At 40.6% G+C, this 26,193-nt stretch overlaps 3 protein-coding genes across 4 annotated transcripts in view; 1 reads left to right on the top strand and 2 right to left on the bottom strand.

The window, feature by feature from the left end:
* Positions 1-1,318: 1,318 nt before the first annotated feature.
* On the bottom strand, positions 1,319-6,408 carry UQCRB (ubiquinol-cytochrome c reductase binding protein). The gene is made up of 4 exons (XM_005150875.4): positions 6,300-6,408; positions 4,990-5,061; positions 2,962-3,128; positions 1,319-2,014 (listed from the first exon to the last, which is right to left on the bottom strand). Exons 1-4 carry the CDS (start codon positions 6,316-6,318, stop codon positions 1,937-1,939), a joined length of 336 nt encoding a protein of 111 aa, XP_005150932.3. The 5' UTR covers positions 6,319-6,408; the 3' UTR covers positions 1,319-1,936.
* Positions 6,409-9,367: 2,959 nt separating this feature from the next.
* Positions 9,368-23,939, bottom strand: MTERF3 (mitochondrial transcription termination factor 3). The gene is made up of 8 exons (XM_034073531.1): positions 23,840-23,939; positions 22,996-23,335; positions 20,671-20,823; positions 19,505-19,694; positions 16,258-16,405; positions 14,992-15,063; positions 12,010-12,171; positions 9,368-9,631 (listed from the first exon to the last, which is right to left on the bottom strand). Exons 2-8 carry the CDS (start codon positions 23,309-23,311, stop codon positions 9,437-9,439), a joined length of 1,236 nt encoding a protein of 411 aa, XP_033929422.1. The 5' UTR covers positions 23,312-23,335; positions 23,840-23,939; the 3' UTR covers positions 9,368-9,436.
* Positions 23,940-24,074: 135 nt separating this feature from the next.
* PTDSS1 (phosphatidylserine synthase 1) overlaps positions 24,075-26,193 on the top strand; it is a 33,367-nt gene continuing 31,248 nt past the window's right edge. For both annotated transcript variants that reach the window (XM_005150877.3, XM_005150876.3), the window contains exon 1: positions 24,075-24,416. In XM_005150877.3, coding sequence (XP_005150934.1) covers positions 24,238-24,416 — 179 coding nt within the window. In that variant the 5' untranslated portion in view covers positions 24,075-24,237. The remainder of the gene's footprint in view (positions 24,417-26,193) is intronic.

The raw sequence follows: 26,193 nt of genomic DNA, 5'->3' as shown, positions 1-26,193 counted from the left end.
AACTGCTATAAGGATCACTTGAAAAGACTGTTATTAACTACTTCTACTTGCAACTGACTCTAAAAATGCTAAATTTGAGCGTAAGAAAGGTCAGTGATTTCAGGTTATGTTAAGCCAGGTGTAGTATGGCTGCTTTGCACTCCCCTCAAAGGTAATTTATAAGTATTTATAAGTGCCTGTTGCCAACAAAACCCTTTACTCTAAACCAAGTAATTTTTTACATACTTTTGAACCACACTAATCTTAATTCAAACTTACAGCCTAATAAGCAAATGCTGCATTTCTATAAAATCACAGCTTTTGTAGAATTTTGACCATATATGCCTTTCAAATGCCATTTCCATTAGATAGTTAGGTCTTCTAATATTATTCTAACAGATTAAATAGTTCTAATTCCATTTAAAAAAATCAAGTATTCTAATAATTCCATAATTATTATATAAAATAAGTGTGAAAATTAAGGCCTCTTTTGCCTCTCATAAGAAAATCAGAAAGTTCTCAAAACAAACAAATTACATATGCTTCCATAGTAAGATTTTACTGCAGGAGGTGAAAAAACCCTCACATTCTTAGTAGAATCTCCCCACTGACTTTTAAGGCATATTGGTGATGCACATATTTCGGCAGCATTTTGGTTTACTGCATCATACTGTGATGTTCTGTAATAAATATTTCATACAAGGATCACTGAATTCATCCTACAGATGGGAGCAACTGAAGCAAGAAGATGAAAGTTAGTAATAGAGTGATGAACACAGCTAAAAGACTGTTCCATTCTAACTTCTAACCCAGTATTGTATCATCTGGGCACACCAATTCAAAACTACAGATACAGTTTACTCCATATTATGTAATTTTGCTTTTTCTAAATTGCTGTACCTTTTGGTCACTGGGTTCTTGCATTTGGCAGACAAGCATGCATAACAAAGAAAAAGAAACGCTGGGACTATCACACAAGACATTTCACACAGAGGGCTATATGACAAGCTTTGAATTTTACATATAATTCCAAAAATCTGTTTCAAGTTAACACTGCCATTAAACTGTGGAAGACTAAACTCAAGGTCTTCAGCCAGCAAGAGCCAGCATTTTCTGGATACAATTGAAATCCTTCTGGTTTTTAAGCAGAGCCCAAATTCCATGTGTATCTCTAATGTCATTAAAATGACCACTTAAAATAATTGATACCAATCACTGTGAACAACAGCATGGCTTAAGTGATGAAGAAAATACACGGGAAGTTAATTATGCTGTTGAAAGTACATCAGCATACCACTTTTGCCCTATAAAAGGATAAAAAAATCTCAAGAAACCAAAGTGAGATGATCATTATGATTTATGTGAAAACAGCCTTTTAAGGATTAACAAAGTATCTGGTACAAAAAGCTAATGAAACACTTCCTGATTTTGTGATTAAGGAATCACCTGTATTTTCCATTACTGTGCATCTAAACACATGCATATTACAGAATATTGCATTCTGTTGTCTCATAATGCACTATAACATCCAGCACTGGGCCAGTATTGTCTTCAGGGAGAAGTGATGATGGAAATAAGCAACTCCTTTTTAATTTAGCTGGGCAACTAGCACCAACAGCTTTGTGTGTTTCTTACCTACCCCTACAACTGCAGAGAACAGCTGTACTATGAAAAGAGCAAGAATCAAAAAGCTGGAATGAAGACTGCATACCACTAAGCTAGTATGTAATGTATATGCTCATAGGAAAGATCCGAACATTAGCCTGTTAACATTTGCAAAGAACTCTTCCAAGTAGGTTTTATACTTTGACATGTTTATTTTACTTGGATGAATAGATTCAATGAACAAGCTGAAACAGTACTCCTCAGCCTCATATTTGCCTCCCTGTAGACTTCTATATCCAAATGTTTAAAAATATCAGAAATATGTGGATATTCACATGAAGTAGTTCAACAGTTACTTCTTGTTCCATTCTTCTCTTTCAAGTCGTTCACGGATTACTTCTTTTAGGTATGGTTCAAGATAATGATGATCCTGAAAAAGAAGAAAATACATTTAGACTTACCAGAAGGTCCAGAAACATCTCAAGCCATTCCTATAGACTACTTGTCTCTCATTTGTCCTCTGATTTGACTAAAACCTAACCTAAAAATTAAAATCAAACATTACTTACTCTGATATGGTAAATGTTGTATCTCCCAAGTCTGCTGTGACAAATTCCTTACCACAGCAACCACTAATTCCTAATGTCTCGCCAACATGAACAAGCAATGCATGCTTCCAGCTGTGTCTTTAGAAATGATGTTCTTTTGGCAGATAACAAAATGTACAATATCCATTTTAGTTCGAAGTCCAACCATAATATACTCAAGGAACTAATTCTGAACTTAACTTCAAACAGCACTGTGTGCTTGGATTTGACAGAACATTTCAACAGTGTTTAACACTCACAAAGAAAATGCTGCTACATAACCAGTTATTCAATGCAGCAGTTACCTAAACACCACCAATAGGACCACAAGAAACAGCCCCTGCTTATATAGAGAAACATAATGCCCTTAGGCTATCCTATAGTAAAACATCTAGTGATAAGATTCCTCTCTGCCAGGTAATTTGGAGATGGACAACAATACAAAGTCTCTAAATCACTACAAATCAAAATTTAGTTACATCTGAAAAGGAAAGTGTAGATTGTTTTTCAAATTACAAGATGATGCTTATTTTAATGCAACGTTTCTTTTCAAATTATCATTCCTTGGCATCTTCATGAATAAAAGTTTTGGCTGAGGATTTTCTTAAATTCAGAAATTAATCAGAAAAGCAAGAGATCTTTCATAAGACTTTCCAAGCTAGTTACAGTGTATTCCTCTATCTGGTAGCTTAGAAGAAATGTTTTGTCTGAATACAAACAATGTTCTATGGCTCTGAGCTACAGCTTCAGCTTTTTTACAGAAAAAATCTGTAAAGTTCTGTACACATACCTCTTCATACTTCACCCACTGGTCTTTTGGAAGGATCTGATGTTTCAGGCTTAGATCAAGTGCTCGCTTTATACGAAACATTCTTTCATTGTAAAGATGTTCTGGGAGTCTCCTCACTGCTTCTTTGACATCATCATCTTCATACCATGTGTCATCTCTCATTAATCCTGTACCAAGAAGATTTTAGGGTATCACTGAAAAAATATTCTTACATAGGATTTAGGATTGACACAGATGTTTCCACTTAAGATGGGAAAAATGCTTCCAATGCATGAAACCCAAACCAATGCAGAAGAGAACCACTAGTCACTCCCAGAGAACAAACTCTAAACACTGGCTTTCACATACTTTATTTATTTGTTCTTAATCCTTTTCTGAAGGAGGAATAGGGAAAATGGGTATTTAATTCAATATGTTTCATAAGAGTATATATGCAGAACATATATAGAAACTTATGGGTGAACTTATGCTCATCTAATTTTATATCTGTATTTAAGGTGACTGTCTAGGAAAAGGCTTTAAGAGCTCTCAATCCATTACAGTCAGTCAGCCGCAGATGTGACTAAAGAATAATTCTTCAGCACTGAAGTAAACCTCACTATGTATTAACGACTAGATCTCCATTGACTATATTAAGTTACGGAAACCTGAAGCTAGATGTTTGTGCATGAGTTGGTTCCCTCCCACATTTTCCCAAATCAGAAGCTAAATCAGGGAGAACCACCTAGTTTTCTAAACCGAGAACACCTCCAGTGTCTGTGGAACAAATGATTCCTGAAATTCAACCAACCGTGTTTTAAGTTTCAGTATTAACAACATACAACAAAATGTTACTTCTGTAACATCCCAAGACTGATGCAGATTAAGGGAGTACACCCACTGACTTGTGATTAACAGCTTTGATCTCATGTGACCAAGTTGCAATAGTCTCCCACTAAACCAGAAATTTCTTTTAAGCTACATATTCTTGAATTCAGGTTTGTAATTTATTTCAAAGGCACAGGGAGCATGGCTAATTTAATCACTACACTAAATGTGGTGTTTCTCCTCAGCTTCTAGTCACATTCCTAGAAAAGCAGCAAACAGTATTAACACCATAAAGAACTTTGGGCTTTGAGCAACCTAGTCTAATGGAAGGTGTCCCTGTCCGTAGGGAGCTGGAACCAGATGATCTTTAAGGCCTCTTCCAACCCAAACCATTCCATGATTCTATGAAGAATTTCAGCAGACAGATATAAAAGGAGGGGCTATGCACTGCATCTCCAGAGGAAAGACCTAAGCTTATTCTTCTACAATTTCCTTGCATTTTTTTTTCCTAACTTCCTCAGGGCAGGTATGTGACATTTCTTTAAAATATTTGCTCATATTGTGGTCAGTAGTAAATTAAGGCCTCTGACTATTCAGATCCTCTTGTCACCCAAGGACAGTTCTACCACATAAACAGCTGAAACAAGCTTCGTAACTCTGAACAAACTGAAGTCAGTACTATCAAGGTAACCTCCTCTATTTAAGGGAACACTATTTTTACACCTACTTCACAACTGTGCAGGCCAGAGAGACACCAAGTGAATTTATGGTGATGCAAAGGGCAGAACTAACTAAATCCTTTTTTGCACTTTGGATACGTAGTATAAGTATTGCACACAGACTGACTGTTATCAGTGGGAAAATGTCCACTTTCAAGGGCAGACTTTGGGTTAGAAGATACTGGCCAGTGAAAGTGACTTGGTGGGAAGAGATAATAAAGCTCTCAGGACCACTCTGTGAAAGCTTTTTCAACTGTTCTAGTTTAACCTTAGCTGTTTCTAGTTATTTCACTGAAAAGAAGGGTAAACACACAAATAACAGAAGTCAATGATTCACTACCAGGCACAATCATGATGACTAAAGCTATTACTAACTTCATCCCCACAGAAGTAGCAGCTAAAAGACTTATGTAAGCTGCATGCACATACACCAGTTATGAACCATAACTTGTTTGAAGACTGTCACACTTGCAGAATTTTTAAAGCTCAGTGAAACACTTACCTAGTTTGTTGAATCCAGCTGCATTGTAATACCACTTGCGAAATTTGTCCATGAGGCGACCACCTCCTGCGACTGAAAAGGACCATCATCAGTTGCAGAGCAAGATAAAAATCAACACTTAAACACTACTATGACAGCATACAAGCAGTTGTTGGCCTCCTTCCCATGCATTAATACAACACTGCATCAAGTTTGACTTAGCCTCTCTACTTTTCAGCATCCATTGACTGACCCTGAACAGGTAGAATGAGTGCTTGTTACATACAGTAATTTGACCTCTATTTCACTAAATTTGAATATCATACTACTTTAAAATTTGGATTAATGCTAAAAGTTCAGTGTCAAAGACAGCACCAACACTTTCAGAGTGCGTAACTTTTACTTGAACAAAAAACATGAGGTTCTACATACAGCAAAACCATCATGCTTTCCAAACAGTTTATTAAAGTTCCACATCTCTCACTACAGATTAGTGCAGTTTCAAAGCCAGTGTATTATTATGTTGTTAACCTTCTGCTCTCCTCTCCAGTTACTTAAATACTATTCCAGAGCTTTCTTTTTCAAAAAGCTGATAAAGTCAACTGGAAAGTCAACACTGAACCCTCAAAAACTGCTTTAACACTAAAAAAAATAAAGCACACCACATGCAGAATTTTCACCCCTCCTTAATGGTGATTTTGGATAGTAAAGATGTTTTTACCTATGATCAAACACAATGCAGTACCAAATACCATTCAAGTAACTAAACAAGAGATCTAGAAACTCTGAACTGATGTATCATGGGCCATGAAACTAGGGCAAGCTGTTCTTCATGTCATCTCACTGTGACATCCCATAAAACCAATGCCATGTGTGATACTAGTACATCATTTACACACCCCCTCATTAGGCCTTATTCTTTCGGTTTCTAGGGCTTGAAAAGGAACAACATTAGACCATCTAACCCTGATGCCAGTATCCAGGTAAGACAGCGCTGCCCCCGAACATCTTCTGCCCCCTGATTTCAAAAACTCTCGGTTTCGGATCCAGGCTCCTCCGCTGAGGCCCAGGCCGAGAGGCCACCCCTCGGAAGGGACGACAAGGAAACCCGCCCGCCAGAGCCCTGCCGGCGATACATCAGCTGCGGCGCTGCCCCTGTCAAGGGCACACAGTGCACACCGTCCCTGTGTCCCAGTGCTCACCTCCCTGTCACTGCCCGCCCCACCTCCCACCGCGGGACGGGACGGAACACAGCGAGCCCCACACCACAAACGCAGCAAGCACGGCCCCACACCACCACTCCCCCCCCCCGGAGCCCTCCGCCGCCTCACCCGACGCCCTCGCCGCCATGTTGACCTCGGAGCAGCCTGCTGCCTTCTGGGTAATCCGCAGCGTTCCCGGAGGCGCGTCAGCCCCGCCAATGCCTCCCCGGCTCTGGCGCATGCGCCCCGACAGGGCGGAGGTAACGGGCTGGCCTGTGTCGGGAGGGGGGAGGATTGCAGCCGCGTCTTTACCCGGGCAGGCGGAGCACCCCCAGAGATGGAGGTTCCCTGTCAATCTCCGCCGTGCGGCCCCCCCCAGGCTGGGGAGTCTTGCGAGGCCGTCTGCTGCCGCAGGGCACCGGGCTGCTCTGGGGCACCACCCGCGGGTGCAAAAAGCGGGAGAGAGGAGGCCCTGGTGGACACGGTGAAGCGAATGATTCCTACAGTGGGTTTAAATAGCTGTTTCGATATTGGAGGATCGGTAATTTAAGACAAGATTAGGCAACGCTTGCTCAGAACGAGTGACACAGTCGTCTCCTTACAGTGTGTTTGCACCGCAGTGCCTCTGCAAACGGGTAGCAATGCAAAAACCGACGTGTTATGGCACTAGGCCGAGCGTTGCCTTTGCTAGTGGTGCCTGGTACTCACCTGCATGGCCACTGCTGTAGTGCGTGGAGAGGTGGTGAGAACAAGCACTTGCTTTGGCGTAAGGTAACCCAGCTGTCAATCAGGGCAGCAGAACCGGGTGCTGTGAAGATTCTTTAGACCAACCGTTGTGAAGGTGAGTATCGGCTAAAAATTAGTTCAGAGCACAGTCAGCACAAAGTCAATCACAAAGATGCAGAAACCTCTCTCAGGTATCGCAGCTGCCAGGTGAGGCACTGTTCCTGAGGCACCAATCGCTGCCTCTCCCCAGCAATTCCTTCATAAGCAGACCGCTGCACTCGTAAAGAAATCAGTATATGAAACTATACTAGCACTACTGCTACAGTAGATATTTCACTCAAAAGCACGTAGCTGAATGTGATAGACAAGCAAACGGCACAGCTCAGACCGTGTGTCAGCAGAGCTCAAGCAGCCTTTGCCGTGTTGTACCCATCAAGCCTCAACATGCTCAGTCAAAAGCTGCTAGCCCTTATCAAGAACAGCAGAGTACAGTAAGTTCTGGGCCAAATATTTCTTCTAAACCTCCCCCCCCCTTTTTTTTTTTCTTCTTCATCTTAAAGCCAAGAAGTATGTTGCATGATCCTCAGAAAGTTCTCCTATACTCTTTCCCCTTTCCTTTTAGCACTCCCATAAAATCTTTTGCTTTGTTTCTTCGTGGTATTTCTGGGAAGCAATTTTGGCATAAGCTCATGCATTTAACATTTCAAAAAGCCTGGTTTAGCTCTGGCAGCAATTATTTTTACATTTAAAAATATTAAAGGAATTAAAAACCCAAAGTTGGAGACATTCAAAATATATGCATTATGTAATACAATTTTGTATTATAACAGTTTGCCACATAGTAATACAGATCATGATAAGGACAGCAGAAGATCATGATAAGGACCTGCAAAAGCAAATTCTTTGGCATTATGGATCCACTTTTAATCAATACTTTTAATACAGTCAAAATCTAAATAAGCATATTGAATTAGATATAAAGTGCTCAGCCATCACATTTCAGCCACCAGCTTAGATTAAATTTGTTATGCATCTTTATCAAGAACAATCTACTTAATAGAGGATTTTGAGTGATCTTCCCAGGCCAGTGGGGTGGGAAACAAGAACAGAAGATAAAAGAGGACATCTCAGATACTTTTACAGAAAATAAACTAAGCTTTTTACTGTGCTTAAGTGATGGCCCAGTAAATCATTTTGCACTCTGCTTGTTCTGACAACACTTCTTTACTTGGGTATACTAATTCAAATTATTTTTTTATTTTGGATAAAAGACCCAAGTAATAATCCAGATATCATTACTGTACTCATTCTCTAAATGTCTCTTCTCTTTAACTTTATTTCCCACCTATTAGGGGAATTTAACCTTTTGAAATTTATACTGCTGTCTGCATACAAATTGGTATTTTAAGGTCCAACACTGAGCTTTTAAGACATTGAGGATTATTCATTAAATAAGCTTAAATCCAAATGAAAACATCTGGATTTCAGTTTTCTGAACTGTTTCAACTGAAAGAATGGAAATTTCTGAACAAGGAACTATCAGACATTTTGCATTCGGGTTTACTCCATTTCTTCACTTTACCACAACAAACTGTGAAGCATCTGATAATTTCATATTAACATGACTTGTTTCCTGGTAGGATTAAATACTTTAAATGCTCCTGCAGTTATTAATGTTAGCATTTACTTCACTTGTTAACACTGAACAAGACAATTCTGCCAAGTATATACTACAGCTTCTTTTCATATGGTTACTTGTTTACTAGTCATGCAGATCTCACAAGAATGGGAAAAAAAACTGTTCCCCCTAAACAAGAAGAGACAAGTGACTTAAAATTAGCTCTTCTTAGATTTCAGGGACATTTACAGCTTTATTTTCTTTCTGTAATTTGCCTAGATTCAGTTTGCTGATTTTCTTTGCTATCTCAGATGAAATTTCACTGCACAGCTTTTAGGATATTAACGTCAGCAGCCAGCTTCACAAAGAAGCACCTTTGTAACCTGTTGAAAATGTTTTTTTTTTTATATGAGGGGCTCCACATAATGTAACAGTGTACTTCTTGCTTCCATACAAGGAAAAGAATAACATTGCTAGCTCTTAAGATAATAGCAGGTAAACACGTCACTTCTCTACTGCATTAGCTTGTTATAGTAACTTTTGGGAGGAGGGGGGTGAAGGGGAGAAGACAAAGCGTGAGAGAGGGAATAAGTCACTAGCCAGCTTTTCCATCTCCCAGACCTCTGGAAGTACTGAAAAGAAAAAAAAAAAGAAAAAGAAAGAATCCACTTTAATTTACTTTTCTGTTAGTGTGCTGCATCATTCACTCTGAAGTTAGACATTAATTACAAGGATTGCATCAGTAGCAATCAACATATTCACTCAATCCTTCTGAAAAACATTCTGAAGAATCTTACTGTGAGCCTTTAAATCCTACAAATGTTTCAAAAGTAACAACTCCTTAAATCAGTAATTAAGAAGGGAACAGTTTTATAAAACATGTTTATTTCATAACTTTATTCCTTTTTACATGTGCTACTAATCAAAGTGTTTTTAAGAATTTTTCAAAGTCCTGTATAGAAGCTTTGGCAATCTCTGTACAAAACACCTCATCAGGCAAGGATACTAGCTGGTCCAGAGAGATGTAGCTGGGTTGTGCTGGGTCATACTGGGCTCTTCCCAAGAATGTAAGAAACATATGTCTCTCTTTGATTCGTAATAGTCTTGAGTTGAAAACCTAAGAAACAAAGAAAGGGAAGAATCTTTTAGGTTGTCTAAATTTCAGACTCTGGTATTTCAGAATCTAAAATAAGACCATTATTTTTAACAAACTGAAGATCTAGGAAGCAAAATAATTTGTATCTTCTCATTTATGTCAAACATCAGGTAGGTTACATTCATATATAAATTATTTAAATTCTAAATAAATGCTTCAATACAATACACTGACGTACACACACAAGGGAAATCAGGGAGTGATACAGCTCTCAAGCCAGTTAGGTTTTTTGTTTATATAGGTTAGCTATGTTATTTTTGTGTAATATCAACCAAGCAAATGGAGAGGAGACATTCAGAAACGGGGAGCAGGAACACATAAGTATTTTCCCTATATAATCAGAAGCATTTATTTATACAGACAGATTTGGGTTGCCCAGGGAGGTAGTGAATGCTCCATCCCTGGCAGTATTCAAGACCAGGTTGGATGAAGCCTTGGGTGATATGGTTTAGTGTGAGGTGTCCCTGCCCATGGCAGGGGGGTTGGAACTAGATGATCTTGAGGTCCTTTCCAATCCTAACTATTCTATGATTCTATGATTCAGATAAGCATTATCATAAGGAAGAAATGAGTAGGTGACCACAAAAGAGTGAACCTGCACAGTGGCAACAGAAAAGGAGTGTCTGTGTCACCTGTCATAATGCAACCAAGAGGCACAGCAGTGCCTACCTTTGAAGACACTTGTCACAAAAAGAATTCTAGACAAAGGCAAAAGCAATGGTAAGGGAAACATGAAATAAATCAGTGGGACATCTAGAAGTAGGGAAGACAAGGATACAGTTAAGAAGTCTTAAAAGCAGAGATCTAACTACATTTCTGAGAAGTACAACCGAAGAGAGATGCTGCTTCAGAGAAGATAACGGTGAAAACATGAACAGTAAAGCAATTAAAGCAAGTAGTTTTTACTAAAAAGGAGACACTGCTGAAGGAAGGATGCATGACAATGCAAACTAATTTGAACTAGGACAGAAAGCAAAACTGTCCTCTGCCTTCACTGAATTTTAAGAGGGAGTCAGAAAAAAAAGGAAAAAAATCCTTCATCACCATTTATAGAGCTGGGTGACAGGAAGGATGGTTACAACTACTGCTGAAACATCAGCAAGCATGTGACAAAAAAAATCCTGTATGCCTCTATTTTCAGCATTACTGCTACTCAGGATAGAAGCAATAACAGATGGAAACAAGTATGTGAATTTGTGAATGCACAAATTAACGGCCAGACCATATACAGTTTCATTAGCCATATCCTGAAACTCAGTTTTAGAGGATGGAAGGCAAGAACAGGGAAAAGAAAGGGTGACTGCATCAAGAACAAGGAATAGAGGATACTCTCCCCTTGCTCTTCCAAATAATAGGAAAAAAATGAGGTGAACCACCACAAAAACCAACAATAAGACAACTGAGAAGGAAGTAAGCAAAACTTGGGGTCATTTAGACATCAAGGAAGGCAAAAGTGACACTCTAGTTATAACAAGGATCCTTGTTAAGCAAAAATACATTAAATATCAAGTACTGAAAATCCTGGGGGGTAGTTTGATTTCATCATCTAATTTCAGCTTTTTAGCCAGCTAGATTAGACAGTGAGATTCCCTATGAGTTTTGCTTTAGAAAAAAATTACTGCAGTTCTGAAGATGTAATTTGTGCTTTTTTTTCCTAGCAAGAAGCCAGTGTGACTGCATGTCAGCACTGGGTGAAATGACTAATGCTTTCAACTTTTAATTTGTGAGGAAATAACAGGAAGAGGAGATAGATTAAAACAAAATAGTCATCAAGAAACTAATCTATTCTCACTCCTGTGATTTCTTTTAGCTACTGACACAGCACTAGGAAGGTCAGTAAGTTTCTGGTTGCCTAACAGACAGGACTTCTCTTACCTTAGACTATATTTTCAGAACCTAGGATGTGTAAATTTTTTTTTAAGTAGATAAATCTGAAATAAGTGTAATATATGCATGTTCTGTGTGATCTGTCTTCCCTTGTGATTCTCAGGTGGGATTTCAGGATAAGGAATCCTTAAGCAGGCAGTATGTACTGATCTTGAATGAATCCAGAAAAGATGAGCATGACTGAAGTTTTCTGCTGAAAACTTAAAAATTCACAAGACCAAGGGTGGTGGTGGTGGGGTCACTTGTGCCAGGGGAAGCAGAAGGGCACTTCCACACTGGAATTCTCAATGGTTGCCAAATTGCTAATAAAACTTACCCCAATTAGAGTAAATGCCACAGACATGTGGAATTCGTGTGTGTCCTACATACAGTGAGGCTCCACGTTCAGCACCAAACTAGTGAAGCAGCTGTGCAAAGAGTACCTACAGTTTATTTCCAGATAAACAGCTCACCTGAGGAAAGCGAGTAAGCATATGGTGGGGAATGCCCATTATGTTGTGTAAGTAGTCAAATGTCTGTTTGAGTTTGTTTCTACTTGCAGTTAAAATCTTGGGGGTTTTAAACACAATCTCTTGAATTTCATTCCGTTGAAAACCAAGTTCAAGCTGACAAACCTGAAAAAGAACACAATTTTATCTTCTAAAGTCAGCTACAGCTAACTTAGCTTAATTTAATGTGCCACTGAAATAAACTGATGCAAAATTCTTCTACCCTTTGTCACACAGCAACAAGATGCGACCCACAATAGTATCTGCCACTCATTCCTCTCAAGTCAGTGCAAATTATTTATCACTCAGGATTAAAGTGTAATTTGTTTATGAAGTATCCCTGGAATAAAGATTACTTCTGTGAATGTTATGTATTTTTCACCTTGTCTGAGAGATGAACAAAAAAAGCTGTGTCTCAGTATGCGCAGCCATTAGAAGCATAAGAATTTTCCCCTAAGCATTTTTTATCAGATTCAATACCAAGCTGTCAAAAGAGACTGACTTTCTAGTTGTGGAGCTCTTGAGCTTTGTAAAACACAGCAATCAAGTAGCTAGTGTCTACTTTGGTTAATGTGTTAGTTATTTCACTAATGTATCTGTATCCAAATTATATTTTTATATTAGGGAGCATAATTTCAGTCCTGTCCATCTTCAGCTGAAGTCTGTTGAACCTGAAAGAGATGTGCTGAATCACAGAATCCCAAGGGTTGGAATATACAGTGCATTCAATTTATTTTACAGTTGGTGAATGTCTAAAGTAAGATTTCTTTTTCAGAGACTGCCTTGACTTCAATTATGGTTTCCCAAAAGGAAAACAAAGCACATTTTTTCAATAAAATAATGAGCACTCCTCCCAAAGTGCAGAATGGCAAGCAGTTCATTGAGTTGTTGAGAAAGGAATTCAGTATACAAGGGTGTCTGGTAACTGAGCCATTTCTTCTATCCTCCAGTGACATTTACAAGCAGCTTGTTTTCAGTCACAAAGTGGGTGTGCTTGCCAGTCAACATAACCAGACTTTTAAATCCAACTTAGGTACTTCTTCAGTTGGCAAAAAGGTGGTGCTTTTTGTTTTTCCAGTTTGATGTGACAAGACTGCAGCTCTTTGCCAAAACTGCCTGGCAAATACAAAGGGATGGGTTTAGGATCTGTGTTTTGAAGCTACCTTAGGACTTCCAAATCATTACAGGAATTTTTTTCTAGAGGCAAATAACCAGGTCTTTCAACTCCTCATTCTTCCTTATCTGCTTTATAAATACTTGTGTATCACATGAAATATTACTCAGCTAAGACAGGCATTCACGGATGAAAAGATGTGTTTGCACTTTAGTGATGTCTTCCATAGATCTGAGCTGGAAGGGGTAATTTACTGCATAAACATACAAGAGTTAAGACCTGATGTTAAATAGCTGGCCCCACTGTAGAGGTAATTGTGGCAAGAATCTTAGGTTTTTCTTTTCTACTTTATGAAATGGAACAGCTCTCCTGACATGAGCAGTGAGCTAAAGTGTAAGCGTGAGCTCAAAGTTGCTTTGACTGCACTCAGTTTGACAGCAGACCTTTAAATTCACTAATATTCTAGATCAGATATGCTAATACTTTTACTGTGTGAGCCCCAGCAATATTCAACATACTCTGTATGATTCCCACAACAGGCAGTGGTAATGCAAACTTTCCAGTTTCACACACCAGTGAATCTAATTGTGCTTGATGAAACCTTCAGAGGCTGGGATAAGCCATCTTCCAGTTCATTTAGTCCATGATTGGTATCTTCTGACAACCATGTCAGCTGCAGCAGTTGTTCTAAGTAACAGCAGACTTGAAACAAGGGATACCACCAGATCTCTTCTGAATTATTTATCTGTGATTTCACTTTGAGTACTGCCTGCCCACCACCAGCTTAGGACATACAGGTCTGGACACAGATTCTGAATCTGAGACATCCAACCTCCTGAAAGGCTGGAGCTGCTAAGTATCAGTAGGTTCGAATAGTGGGTGTCTAAAAATCTTTCCTCCCTCTCTAGAATACATTAAAAAAGGATGCTACACCATACACTTTTTGGTAGATAGAGAAGACAGTTGCATAGAACTGAGGATCTTAAAAAAACATTCATTATAATATACTGAATCCCTAGCCTGTGGAAACAATGTTCATTAAAAAGAAAGCACTTTTAATTGGAACAGTCTGCTACTTTCTAGTCTCCTCCCTTACCACACACACACATTTCATATTGCAAGATTTCCAGTGCTTAATAGTTTCAGAGCTGTGAGTCTGGCCAAAAATTATACATTTTAATCCATAGTTATGCATTACAGGATAATGGGATTTCTGAAATCGTTACACTACATCATGCTGCTTGGCCTAGATGGCTTTACAGCCCAATAATCAATACATAGTTACATTTCAAAAGGGAAAGGAGTCCCTATGGTTTGAAGTTATTTACCCAACAGTTGTTAATAACGACCATCTGCTATCAGACAATAAGTGTCAAATGCACGTTTTGGCAGACTAGCTACCTGCCAAGAGGAAAATAATCAACTGCACATTTCTTACTTCTAAAGCTTCATGGACAATCCAAGTTAGCAAAAAACTATAATTAAGGTGAGAGAAGGAAAAAAAAAAAAAAGAGGAAGCAGGCCCTATTTTTCCCACTTATTGCAAAGAAATAGGTAATGATTTGTTTCATCAGATAGCAATTTTGGCAGGAAGAGACTCTAACCTACATCAGAGTAGAGAACAGAATAAGATTCTGCTCCATGTATGCTGTAAGCTCACAAGCTATAAAGGAAAACACATTGTTTAACAAAACCCTCAGTTATTTTATATCCCCACTAAAATGATTTCATTTAATTATTTCTGCACAGGATTCTACAGGAATTTTACCTTCTGACAACCCTTAAACTACATGGATACACAATACACTTCTAATATCTATTAATAAGCTCACCTGAAGATTTTCTTTTACAGGCTCTAGTTTGCCAGTCAGAAGCCTTGGAAGACGGATTACCAAATTCTTTGTCTACAGTCAGGGAAAATTAAAGATTATTACTGAAAGCTTGCTTGTGAATCTGCGAATGAAAGGTAGAGATCTCATACACACCTCCCTCCTGCTCCTCCCAGCTGGAAGAGGATTCACTTTCACATACATTTAATTTTATTTCTACCCCAAAGATGAGTTTGCATTAAGCAGCAGTATATTAAGATGTAAAAATATGTGGGTTTTGGAAACAAAAACTAATACAACTGTTATAAAAGAGTCAGGAAAAGGGAGTAAAAGCATAATAACCCAAAAGCAGAAAGTACACTCAACTGCCCAACCTCTCTCAGTGCTCAAGTTGTTCTTCCCACCTTTATTTTTACTTTTTTTTTTTAAGTAAACAAAACACTACCTAATAGAGGCTATAAAAGAATTTTTTCATCTGCAGTGGAATTTGTTTGTCTCAGGATCAGGTTTAACCTCAGTATTATGGCAACACAAGAAATTACTTCACAAGCCCTAAAATGTGTGATTATTTGTAATCCACCCTGAGTACAAGGCAGTTACTAAACCTGTTTCCAGAGAGATCTCTTACCTCAAGCACATAAAGGCTAGCAACAGGCACTGACAGCTATGTGACTGTTCAGCTAATAGAAGCCAATAGAAGAATACCAGATTCCACTTGGAATTTGACATTCATTGCAATCCCCAGTTAGTGAAGGAAACAACTAATAGTGCCCACTTATTCCCAGAAGATCCCAAAGCATGGTGCTAAACACCTGCTAAGCATGCGATGTGGTAAGCAAAAGTGAACCCAGGGGCTACCCTTGGTGAGATGAGCATGTGATATTTACAGATTAGACTATTTTTTCCACCAATGAGTTAATATGTTACAGTATCTTAAAGAGATAAGAGAACCAATTACTTTTCTAGAAGTTAAAAATGCGGCTTCCTGTTTCTGTAATGGATTTGGTACACCTCAGATAACAAAACTGGACACACACATACTTGGTTGACAATAACGGCAGCAGATCATCTTCAAGAACCTTTGAATGTTAGATACCCATATTGCTTCTTCAGACAGTTAATATGTTATCCTCCCATAACCCTCTGTGTTACCATTGGTAATGTCACCAGTGTTTGTGGATAACCTCCAAACACTTGAAGTATTCATGTTCTAAGGCTTTACAGTTGTCACTGACAAAATATCTGAGGACTTCAGTGTACAGTCTTTACCTTTTTTACACTGAAACCAAGTTCATTTTTGAAGAAACCCAGTCTGTTATCCAGTCTTTCCACTGAAAACAACAGCAAATATGGAGCTCTTGAGACCATCTGAGCAATTTCTGCCTTACCAAATTTTTTTGATTTTAGGTAAGCCACTCTAGAAAGAGAACAAAAACAAAATAAAATCCAGTGATGAAAATTTTATTGCCTACATTTATTCAGTACTTGCTTAAATTCCTCAGCGATATCTTATAAACGGACAGATGTTCTAGCATTAACATGCAACCCTGCCAAAAATAATTAGGGAGAAATCTGCAGTTATCGTAAAAGCAAAATACCATCCCTTCCAATTAATTAGAAGTAAAATAAACCTCAGAGCACCAGAATGTCAATACTGAAGACAGATTTTAATTCCTTCCAGCTGTACTTAAGCAGATAACTATGTTAACCTATGTTTAACTACCAGCCTGTCTTCTGGATTGAAAACACATTAATGGATCATCATAGGGTATGGACAAGAAGATATATACAACCTTTTGCTATTTTAATGAATTCCATTTCTACTTTTGAAAGAACAGAGTACTGTACTCATACACATCCCTGTTTTGCCAATAGAACTAGAGTAGAAATATACAAAAATGCTATCTGTAGAGACATTGTCCAAAAAGACATTTCTAAATCAGCTGAAGTTACTTTTGTTACAATAGGTTCTACTTTCAGTCACTGGTCCAAGGATTTAGTTACAAAACATCTGGTTATCAGAAAGGAAAAGGAGCTGACTAAGGGTTTTATAAAAAACTTCCAAACTTTGTTGAATTCAGTGAAAGTGAAATCCTATTTCAAGTACTACTTGCAGTATATTATTACCATAGCTCCCAGAAAAAGGAAGGGGGGGGGGGGCAGAAGTGCACCACACACAATAAAGAGACTTATTGACCCACATGCCACCTTCTACAAAAAACAAAAGCCAACCAAACTACAATTTGAAGTTTCCTTTGGTTACAGATGAGCATATACAGGAGTATTTGCTGCCAGATGAACTTAGAGCATACAAGGACCAATTTTATCTGGCAGTAATTAAAATACTAAATAGACTGCAGAATATTCTGCAGAAGCAGATATTTGGCAAAAAATGGGCTGCGTGTTAAATCAAGTCTTGTGGAGAGAAAGAAAATAAAAATACCTTCCAGTCACGACAACCTCCCTCTCTCTTCACAAACCCTCAAAAATGAGGTAATTGCAAGCCAAAAACCTCTAGACATAAAATCGAAGAACAAGCTCTGGAGGATCAGTTCCTAACTGAGCAGGCACCCAACACAGAAGGTAGCAGCGTAGGCTCCAGACAGTGCTGATGAACTGGCTGCAGGAACCACAGACAAAATGAGTTTAAGAAGGGGAGAAAGGCAGAACACAACAATAAATAACTGGCCCTTCAAAAATTATCCCATTATGTTTTGAATGCTGCAGCTTGGCTGCACTGTATTTCTTCCATTCATTTTTTCAAGGGCAAAAGTGCCAAGCACTCTAGAAATACAGCGAAGTGAGCAAATTAAAAATAAAACCTTTTGGTTGTCCTATCCCTTTACTTGTTAACAAGTCATGAAGATTCACATCTGAAGCATTTCTTTGCATCCTGGAGAAGCAGGAAGCTTCAAAGAGGGATGGCAAGACTGTAATAACCTGACTCTAGACACTAGTATAGTAAAACAGCACAGTTATCCAACCTGACCAAAGTCTTGAGATAAATTTGCGAGTGTTGGCACCAAGGTTAGCCCTAGTTCTAATTACAAGGGTCAGCAGTTCTATGCAGCACATTAACAGTTTCAAGTCATCATTAACAATACCATAAAACAAAGAATCTGGTGCAGCTGCAGTACAGACACTGATTTGCAACTGTCAGAATTGTTATGAATTATGGAATGTTTTGACTTTTACAGTGTTTATCTGAAGTCAAATGCCAAGTCTATTGAAATTTGTGTTTTGTTTCCTGGCAACATGGAATCCATAGCAATAAAACATTACAGAGTGATGTAACCAATACCATGTCCATCTGCACCAAAGTGTTTATGCAAAGGTGATACTGTCAAAAGCCAGCTATCTGAGACGCATTCAATCCACAGCCTGCCACACACTCTCCACAGCACACTTACTTTGTCGGAAAGCATTCACCAGTGCCAGAGATGAACTTACTGAAAAAATAGGCTGCAGAAAACAAAGAAATTGGAATTACCCTGTTCAGCCTCTACTTCACTAATTAGGCAATGCCACAGGACAATCATCAAAAAGCAGCTGACTTCTGACTTCACAGGAGAGTTAGGATATTTATCATGCCAAAAGTATTCTCTTCAGAAGAGCATTAGCAATCCCTGACATTTAGACTCAAAACTATTCCTGGGAAGATGACACAGATTCTTTTGGGATATTTTTCTGAAAGGAGGACAGAAGAACAGAGGAGAATGAAAGAAAAGTTGGGTCTGTTAGACATGAGTCTGCTAACGTGCCCATTTCCAAAAAAGCCGTATTTTCAGATTTCTGTCTTGGACAGCTACTAAGTGCAAAGATAAGCAGAAAGACATTCTTTTCTGGAATTTTTAAATACCAAGATGTTTTGAGTTCATTACAAAGTGTGTATTATTGCAAGCCAGTCTGGAGTAATTTCAAGAATAAAAGTCCATTTTTATGGCCTGAGAAACACTGTAGGTCCATACAAGTGTGAACACACACACAAGTTAGTTCATTGTAGCCTTGTGCTCAGTTTGAGCTCAATGATGAAAAAAAGGTTACCAAAACCACCTGCTGTAGATGTAAACACAGAAGAGATCTGGTCTGCTTCTTTTATAGCAGAACTTGGAAGGTATGGGTAGACATGTTGTCTAGAAGAGTAGTCTCAATGCATGACTGAAGAAGTCAATACTGTTCCACAACTTCAGATAAAGCGTCAGGGACTGTTTTGGAATCTAAACTGGCACAGGTAAAGCAAATGCCTCAGGATGGCAAGCTGCTTCCTCTGTGCCAGAGAAACAGGGATGAGCAATAAAATTTGTTAAAGGTCCATTTACAGGTGGATCAGGGTGTTGACTCGACTTAAAATATCATCACATGTTAATGCTGACTGATGAGAAGGCACAGGAACATAGCTGGGGATCAAGGGAGAAAGGAAAAGCTGCAATGCAAGTTCAGGCAAGGTTAAGCCAACTGGGAAATCAGATCTTCAAGCCAAAACGCTTAGCACCTTGCTGCTGTTTGAAAGGCTTACCTGGTTTCTAAAGCTTCCAGATCTTCAGCAAGGATGTATGGATTTTTGGTCAGGAATGTTCCCAGCTGATTGTCTTCTACACCCACATCCTTAAGAAACAGAAGTATTTTTTTTATGTCTTTTTCAAAGTCCAAGGTCAGTAAGAGCTGACCTGCTTTTTGACGTTTCTCCACTTGTGATAAGTCAACTCCTACAACAAACAAAATTAGAAATTGTTTTAATTGTATAAAGACCCTACTTCCTATAAATGTTTCATGAAGGCACATTCGAATTCATAGGACTACTCCTTTTATGCTTTAATATAATATACTGAAACTGCTTAACACAGCAAGGTCACAACACCTTGTATACCATGGAAAGATTCCAGGTAAAACAAGCAGTCATTTTAGACACTTTTGCTGAGTTCATATTTTTGAAAGAAGGCATTTGCAGTGAATCCTGCATGTCAGGAATCAAGTACACTAGCTCATGCCCCATGTAGGTACCTACTCATGTTGCACAGAAGCGTATGTACAATGAATTCTCAACTCCTTTATACAAGCGAAAGGGACAATTCTGCAGTGAAATGCCTTTGGATACTGGTTCATGTGTAGAAATGTGTTACTACATGGGCATAGATCTCCCCCTCAAATACCTATTTCTCCAACCTCTTTCTAGTTCTCCTTGCACTTCTGGGGAACAAGGAGGTGGCCAGCAACCTTGAGCTCATCTATCCCTTCACACTCTAAGAGCTTTTAATGAGAAGTACGGTTACTTTCCTTCGTTCTTGCCTCCCCAGTTTACTGTGCCCCACTGGTAAGGTTCTGCACAGAAATTACTCTTCCTTCCTCCCATGGATGGTAAACTGCAATTTCTTTTGCAGCAAATTAAAACATCCTTAATGAATCCAAAAAAAGGACCAATCAAATTACACAAAGTGCTCCACACCTCTGGAAGCTGTGGAATAGTGAGAAATAGCAAGATTTGTCTTCAAGTCATATAGCATTGCTAGGGAGTCATGCAATCCCCTCTCTTTTCTTTCATTTACCCTGGAAACTGCTGCTTTTAGCCATTGGTCACTGCTCCTGTTTTCAAGTTTACAAGGCAACCAGTAAGATCAGAACACAAATTACAGAATCTCCAAAGCTCCAGATGTAGGCAAACCACGCAAACAAAATCATACATACCTAGGTGGACAAGTTTTGCCAAGGTTTCTGAGTGATCAACATAATCTTGGAGCGTGGAAGACTGGAGGGGAAGAAGTGGTTCTGCAATGATCTGCACAGCTTCTTCCTCAGAAATCTCCTCCAAAGCAGATGAAGGTGGGACATCATCCCAGTCTAAGAAACAAATATAGAGGACTCAAATGCATTTTGTGAAAGACAATGCTGCTCCTACTGGATGCTATACAGATCTCTTAATCTATTTCAAAATGCAAGAACACTGTGGATGAGATGAACAGCCAACCTATTATTATTTACCAACATAAGAAAACAGACTCTGCTCCCAAAATCTCAGACAGTTTTGGTCTCCATTCCATGTCCTTGCCAGTGCCCATCAACTCTCGCTCATGTGGTCAAATCTGAGTGTGGCACCCAGCAAGCCTCCCTTCAGTCTGCAGCTTTGATCATTGCAGATGACAAATCACATCACCTTCTTGAAAAAGAATTTCTTTCATGGCTTCATAAACGCATTCTTGCCCTTTTATATCCAGATCAAACGCTACTGCAAAGACCATTTCTCATAATCTGACAAGCCCATTACTTTTGTCCCTCTTCTGAATCTGATGCCTGAACTGCAGTTGTTTTAACTTTCAAGGTATTTCACAGCCAACTGCAACCAAGCTATCATGTCTTATCCATCACAGAATAGTTGCTGACTTCACCACCTCTAATAGCCAAAGAAATAAAGCTCTATTTCCTACTTATCAAGACTTTCCAAGTGAACATCATTATGCTTCTTTCCCCTTCAGTGTTCCATGTCACAGAGCTCTTAAAAAAATAAAAATAATTCTCTAAACTGAAGTATTTTTCCATTGACAGGAGCTCACAGCAGCTGGATCAAGATTACTGTTTGCAGGCTGGCTGCTAGTGTCCACCTCAATTACCAAACCAATTACTGACCAGCAGCCCTAATTGTAAACTCTTCAGGATAAGGATCTTCTGTGTCCTGTGCCTTTGTACAATGACTTCGTAGAAACTAGGGTAACGTTCTTCCATGTCAAGAAAACAATGCCACACCAGAACTACCAAGACAGATTTTAAAGCAAGACGATCCTAATGTTCCAGGAAGAGCTGCATAGACTAGCTCAATAGCTGTTGAAGGTCTTGTTATTTATCTTTCTTAAAGCCTCAGGAACAAAAGCACAGTAAAATATTTTTAGCAAGGTTTACACCTCAAATGGTAATAAGAACTTGCTAGGAGTCTATATGGATACCAAATATTTTCTTTAACTTATTGAGGACTGAACCAATATACACCAAGATCTACTCTGGAAGTACAGATCCCCTTTTTGCCGCTTTAATTTCTTTGGGCCTCCTATGAGAAAACATACCTCAAGTTACCAACAAGAACATAAAAATCAGCAATTATGTTTATTCCATTATACACACTGCCAAATGGGCAAAATGCTCCTCACACACATACACAACAGCAAGCCTGTTGGCAGATAAAAATCTGGCATGCAGATAAACTGCACCACAGGTGCAGACCCATATTAGCTAGCTGACCTGTCAGTTCTGGTGCAGCACTGTTTCCAGAACCAGCTGCACAAACACACAGATCTCAGTTGCGGCTCTGAGCCACCCCGAAAATAAGCTCTACAGGATCCAAGCTGGCAGGGCTCAAAGCAGAATCTGAACATACAAGACTGCTTAGTAATCCAGAGCAAGCTTCCTCAGTGTACCAGAATTATTTTCAGAGGGGGGTATTTTTTGTATCCTCACTTAGATATAAAAATAGAGAAAAGTGAGGCAATTTCCTCGGGGCAACAACACCACAAGGCGACTTTGTATGTAACTCCTTTCCTCAGGAGACAGCTGGACGAGACGGTCTCATCAGGGCAGTGCTTAAGCAGGCTTCACACTGCTGCCTCCTGTTGTTCATCCCTGATGATACAAACGGTTGTTGTGCGAGCTGCTTCAGGGATGGCTTCCCCTGCCCTTACTCAAAAAACACACCTAAACCAAACAAACCCCTTTATTTTGTACCAGCACATCCATGAAAGAAAGACAAATACTCAGCTGCTGCGAGTTATGAAAAGGCCTTCAAGCAGCAGCTCCAGACTGACATTTTTACCTAAATATTTATACTTTTATCTTGGTTTAAAGGTATTCTTTGTATGCTAGAGTGACCACAGGAATTCTGCATTAACTATGGGACTAACATCAAGTGAATGTCATGAACTTCAGATAAATATTTTAGATAAACAGACAGAAAAAAAAAGAACGAGAGCTAATACTGAAAGCATGATACAGAAATTCAGGAGAAATGCTATCCCTCAGGCCTCTTACCTTCATACGGTATTCCTGCATTCAGATCAGGTAATGGTTTTGCTTTTGCTTGTTCTTTTTCTACTGGTGAAGGCAAGTTACTTTCAGGAGAAGAAAAGGATCCATCCTTGGCACTATCAGGCGGAGAACAGCTTCCTACAAATACATGTCTGTACGCTTGCAATCTCCACAGAAGAGTATTATTTCTAGAGGGCCGCAGAGCCAGACATGCCTGAGCAGTAATGCTGCGGCTCCTCAGCCTCCGATTAAACTCAGCAGCACGGGCCGTTTTGAGCAGGCAACACCAGCGGGAGACCTGCCGGACCCCCACAGCCATCTTGCACCTCAGCACAGCACCCTGCTGGGAGAGAAACAGCGGAGGAGTAACGCAAGCGCTGTCTCACCTCGCCCGCAGGGCTGGGAGTGTAAGCGTTAAATCGCTGAGCATTAAAACCAGAAATCGCTCGCTACAAAGCGCTAAGTACCGCTTCGAGGCTTTGAGCGCGGGACAAACAGAGAAGACGTAACTGAGAAGAAGCGGCTCTAAACGCCACCGCCCAACTGCTGTGAATGACAGCAGTTCCGTTGGGAACACAGGGGAAACACAGCCAGGACCTACACGTCTGCAAAGGACGGGGCCCTCCGTGTCAGAGGGCCTCACACCCCGCCACAGGGCGAAGGAAAGGCGGGTGGAAGCCGGGCCGTGGTCGCCGCTCCTTGCAGGCCTCTGCAGGCCGGCAGCATTTGCTCACAGCCGGCACGAGGCCGTGCCGCTCTGCACGCACCGAGCCCAAGGGAGGAAGGGAGAAAAGGAGGAATGGTGAGCACAGCGCCGGCCGCTCGCAAGAACCCCCAAGCACCTCACCTGCCCCTCATACCGCTCCCGCGGGGCCTAGCCCACGTGTGTAGCGCCCAGCCCCACCCTCGACTCGGGTGAAACCATTCGGGAGCAGGGCTGAGGGGTGTAGGGGCGGGCAGAAAAGAGTCCTTCCCACAGTTTGTTCAAAGGGCGGTGTGGCGGGGCTTCGCTTCTCCCCACCTCTATTCCTTTCCTCTCTTTCCCTCCTTCGCCGCGTGGGCGCAGAGCGCCGCCGGAGCGGCAGTGCCAGCTCCGCCCTTCAGCGCTGCGGGAGCGGCGCTTTTCTTCTCGGCGGCGTCTCCTCAGAAGGAGGCGGTGCGGGCGCCCGGCCGGGCTGGTTCGGGTCGCGCCGCGCCGCCAAGGGTAGAGCCAGCGCTGCTCTGAGGCGAGGGGAAAGGGGCGAGATGGCGTCGTGTGTGGGGAGCCGGACCCTGAGCAAGGACGACGTGAACTACCGGCTGCACTTCCGCATGATCAACGAGCAGCAGGTGGAGGACATCACGCTGGAGTTCTTCTACCGGCCGCACACTATCACCCTCCTCAGCTTCACCATCCTCAGTCTCATGGCCTTCGCGTTCACCAGGTGCGCGGCCCACTGCTCCGCCGCCGCGGGGATTCCCCGCCCCGCCCCCGGGTGCCGGAGGCGCCACGGCCACGCGTACCCGGGCAAAGGGGGGTTCCTGGGGAGGGGGCTGGTGCCCGGGGCGAGAGCGGGCGGTGGGTCCTGTTAGGGGAGGGATAACGGAGAGCTGGTGTCGGGCCGTGACTCGCTGTGGGCTCTGCAGGGGTGTTGTGTCGGTGGGATGCTGGGGAACAACCTTCTCAGGAGGGAGGCCCCTCCGTTCAGAGAGCCATTATCCTTCTCTGCTGCGTTTCCTGGGAGCTTGTTGGTCATTTTCAGGGTCTCTATTAAAAGTCTTTACCAAAACGTGCACTTTAAGCACTTGCCCAAAATGGCTTTTATTGGAGTATCAAGAAGCCCAGCAATTATATCATTCAAGTAGATAATTTACCAAGAGTTGAGGGGGTGGAAGCAACTGTTCTGTGTCATTTTTATACACTATCTGTGGCTAGTCACACACTGACTTAAGACCTGGTACTGATATGGGTAGCCACATCCTTTCCCCACCGCAGAACAGCTCTGTGGACTTTGCCACTGCAGTCATTCATGGAAATAAAGCTAAGAATGGACACAGTTATTTCCATGAGCGCTATTTGTGAATGCAGTCTACATAGCAGTGCAGCCTGAAGGGTGTCTTGCAGTATTTCTGAGTTGTGCATACTTTTAATTGCCTCCTACTGAACGGGGCTGTGAAGATTATAACTTAATCCTCCTTTAGGCTAAATGGTACAGTCTATGGGCAAACAGTGATTCCTGAGAGATTTCAGCTGAGTTGTGTGTTGTGTTTAGTGCTCATTTACTTTTATGGCATTGTATGTGCACAATCGGATTTCAATGGCCTTGTTGATTAAACTCTGCATTTGACATAAGAATATCATTAGTCTCTAGGCCTGAATTCAGTGTGTGATCTTTCATCGTATTCTAAGAATCTAAATAGGTAGTTTTTATCAGCTATGAAAATAATGGTCAAGCCTGGGCTGAGCTGAAAAAGGAGCATATAGAAGTGTAAAATAGTGTAGCTGCAGATCGTCTGATGTGTGCTTTGTCTAGTTTCAACTTGTGCATGGCCCCAAGGAAGATATTCTTGGTGAACACATCCCTTGTTTAACTTAGATACTGTTACCTTAGCTAAGGTAAAATGTCCCAGGGGCTCTCCTCTTAGCTCTTAAGTCAGAAACAGGTTTCTGTGTTTTGGTACAATGTTTAATTAGAGGCCTTTGCTGTAAGCATTCATCTTTTCCAGTTTCCCTTCACCCTATCACTTTTCTCACTGTAGGGCTAAGTTAGGTCAGACTTGTGAATTAGTAACATACTCATCCAGACATCGTTCTGAAGGATTAATGGAATCAATCAGTCACCTTTGGGGAAGAAGGAAATTTTGCCATTAATTCGTTCAAGCAGAGGCTGAACCAAGCAACAGTTTCAGAGTCACGGAGTCCTTTAGGCACAAAGAATGGTGCTTCACTTCTGGGGATTTTGTTTGCAATTTCCCAAGAGGGGCTTTTCTTTCTGTTTGTCTTCCTAGCTTTATTACTTTGACTTCTCCAGTTTCATTTTCTTCTTTATCTGTCCCTGGTCTGCCCCACTTCCTGTGTTTAAATAACTGTTGACTTCTCTCTAACTCTTCTCTGTTTCTTCTCAGGTTGTGGAAGCCACTTTGATTTTTTTGTCTCCTTCCCCTATACTCTTGCTGTTTCCAGCTGTCGCAGCAGTTTCCTCAGTCTCCTGAGAGATAGGA

This window comes from Melopsittacus undulatus, chromosome 1 (assembly GCF_012275295.1).
Source record: "Melopsittacus undulatus isolate bMelUnd1 chromosome 1, bMelUnd1.mat.Z, whole genome shotgun sequence".
Classification (NCBI taxonomy): Eukaryota; Metazoa; Chordata; class Aves; order Psittaciformes; family Psittaculidae; genus Melopsittacus; species Melopsittacus undulatus.
Note: the sequence above shows the minus strand (reverse complement) of the source record. Positions and strands in the feature narration are given on the sequence as shown.

What these genes read in the sequence shown, in the direction of transcription:
- UQCRB (XM_005150875.4), bottom strand. An exon ending in AGCTGGATTCAACAAACTAG is followed by an intron (nt 3,129 to 4,989) that starts GTAAGTGTTTCA and finishes TTCTTGGTACAG; the next exon opens with GATTAATGAGAGATGACACA. An exon ending in AGTGGGTGAAGTATGAAGAG is followed by an intron (nt 2,015 to 2,961) that starts GTATGTGTACAG and finishes CTTCTTTTTCAG; the next exon opens with GATCATCATTATCTTGAACC.
- MTERF3 (XM_034073531.1), bottom strand. Translation starts at nt 23,311, where the DNA reads ATGGCTGTGGGGGTCCGGCAGGTCTCCCGCTGGTGTTGCCTGCTCAAA. An exon ending in TGCAGGAATACCGTATGAAG is followed by an intron (nt 20,824 to 22,995) that starts GTAAGAGGCCTG and finishes TTTGTTTCTTAG; the next exon opens with ACTGGGATGATGTCCCACCT. An exon ending in GGCAAAACTTGTCCACCTAG is followed by an intron (nt 19,695 to 20,670) that starts GTATGTATGATT and finishes TGTTTGTTGTAG; the next exon opens with GAGTTGACTTATCACAAGTG.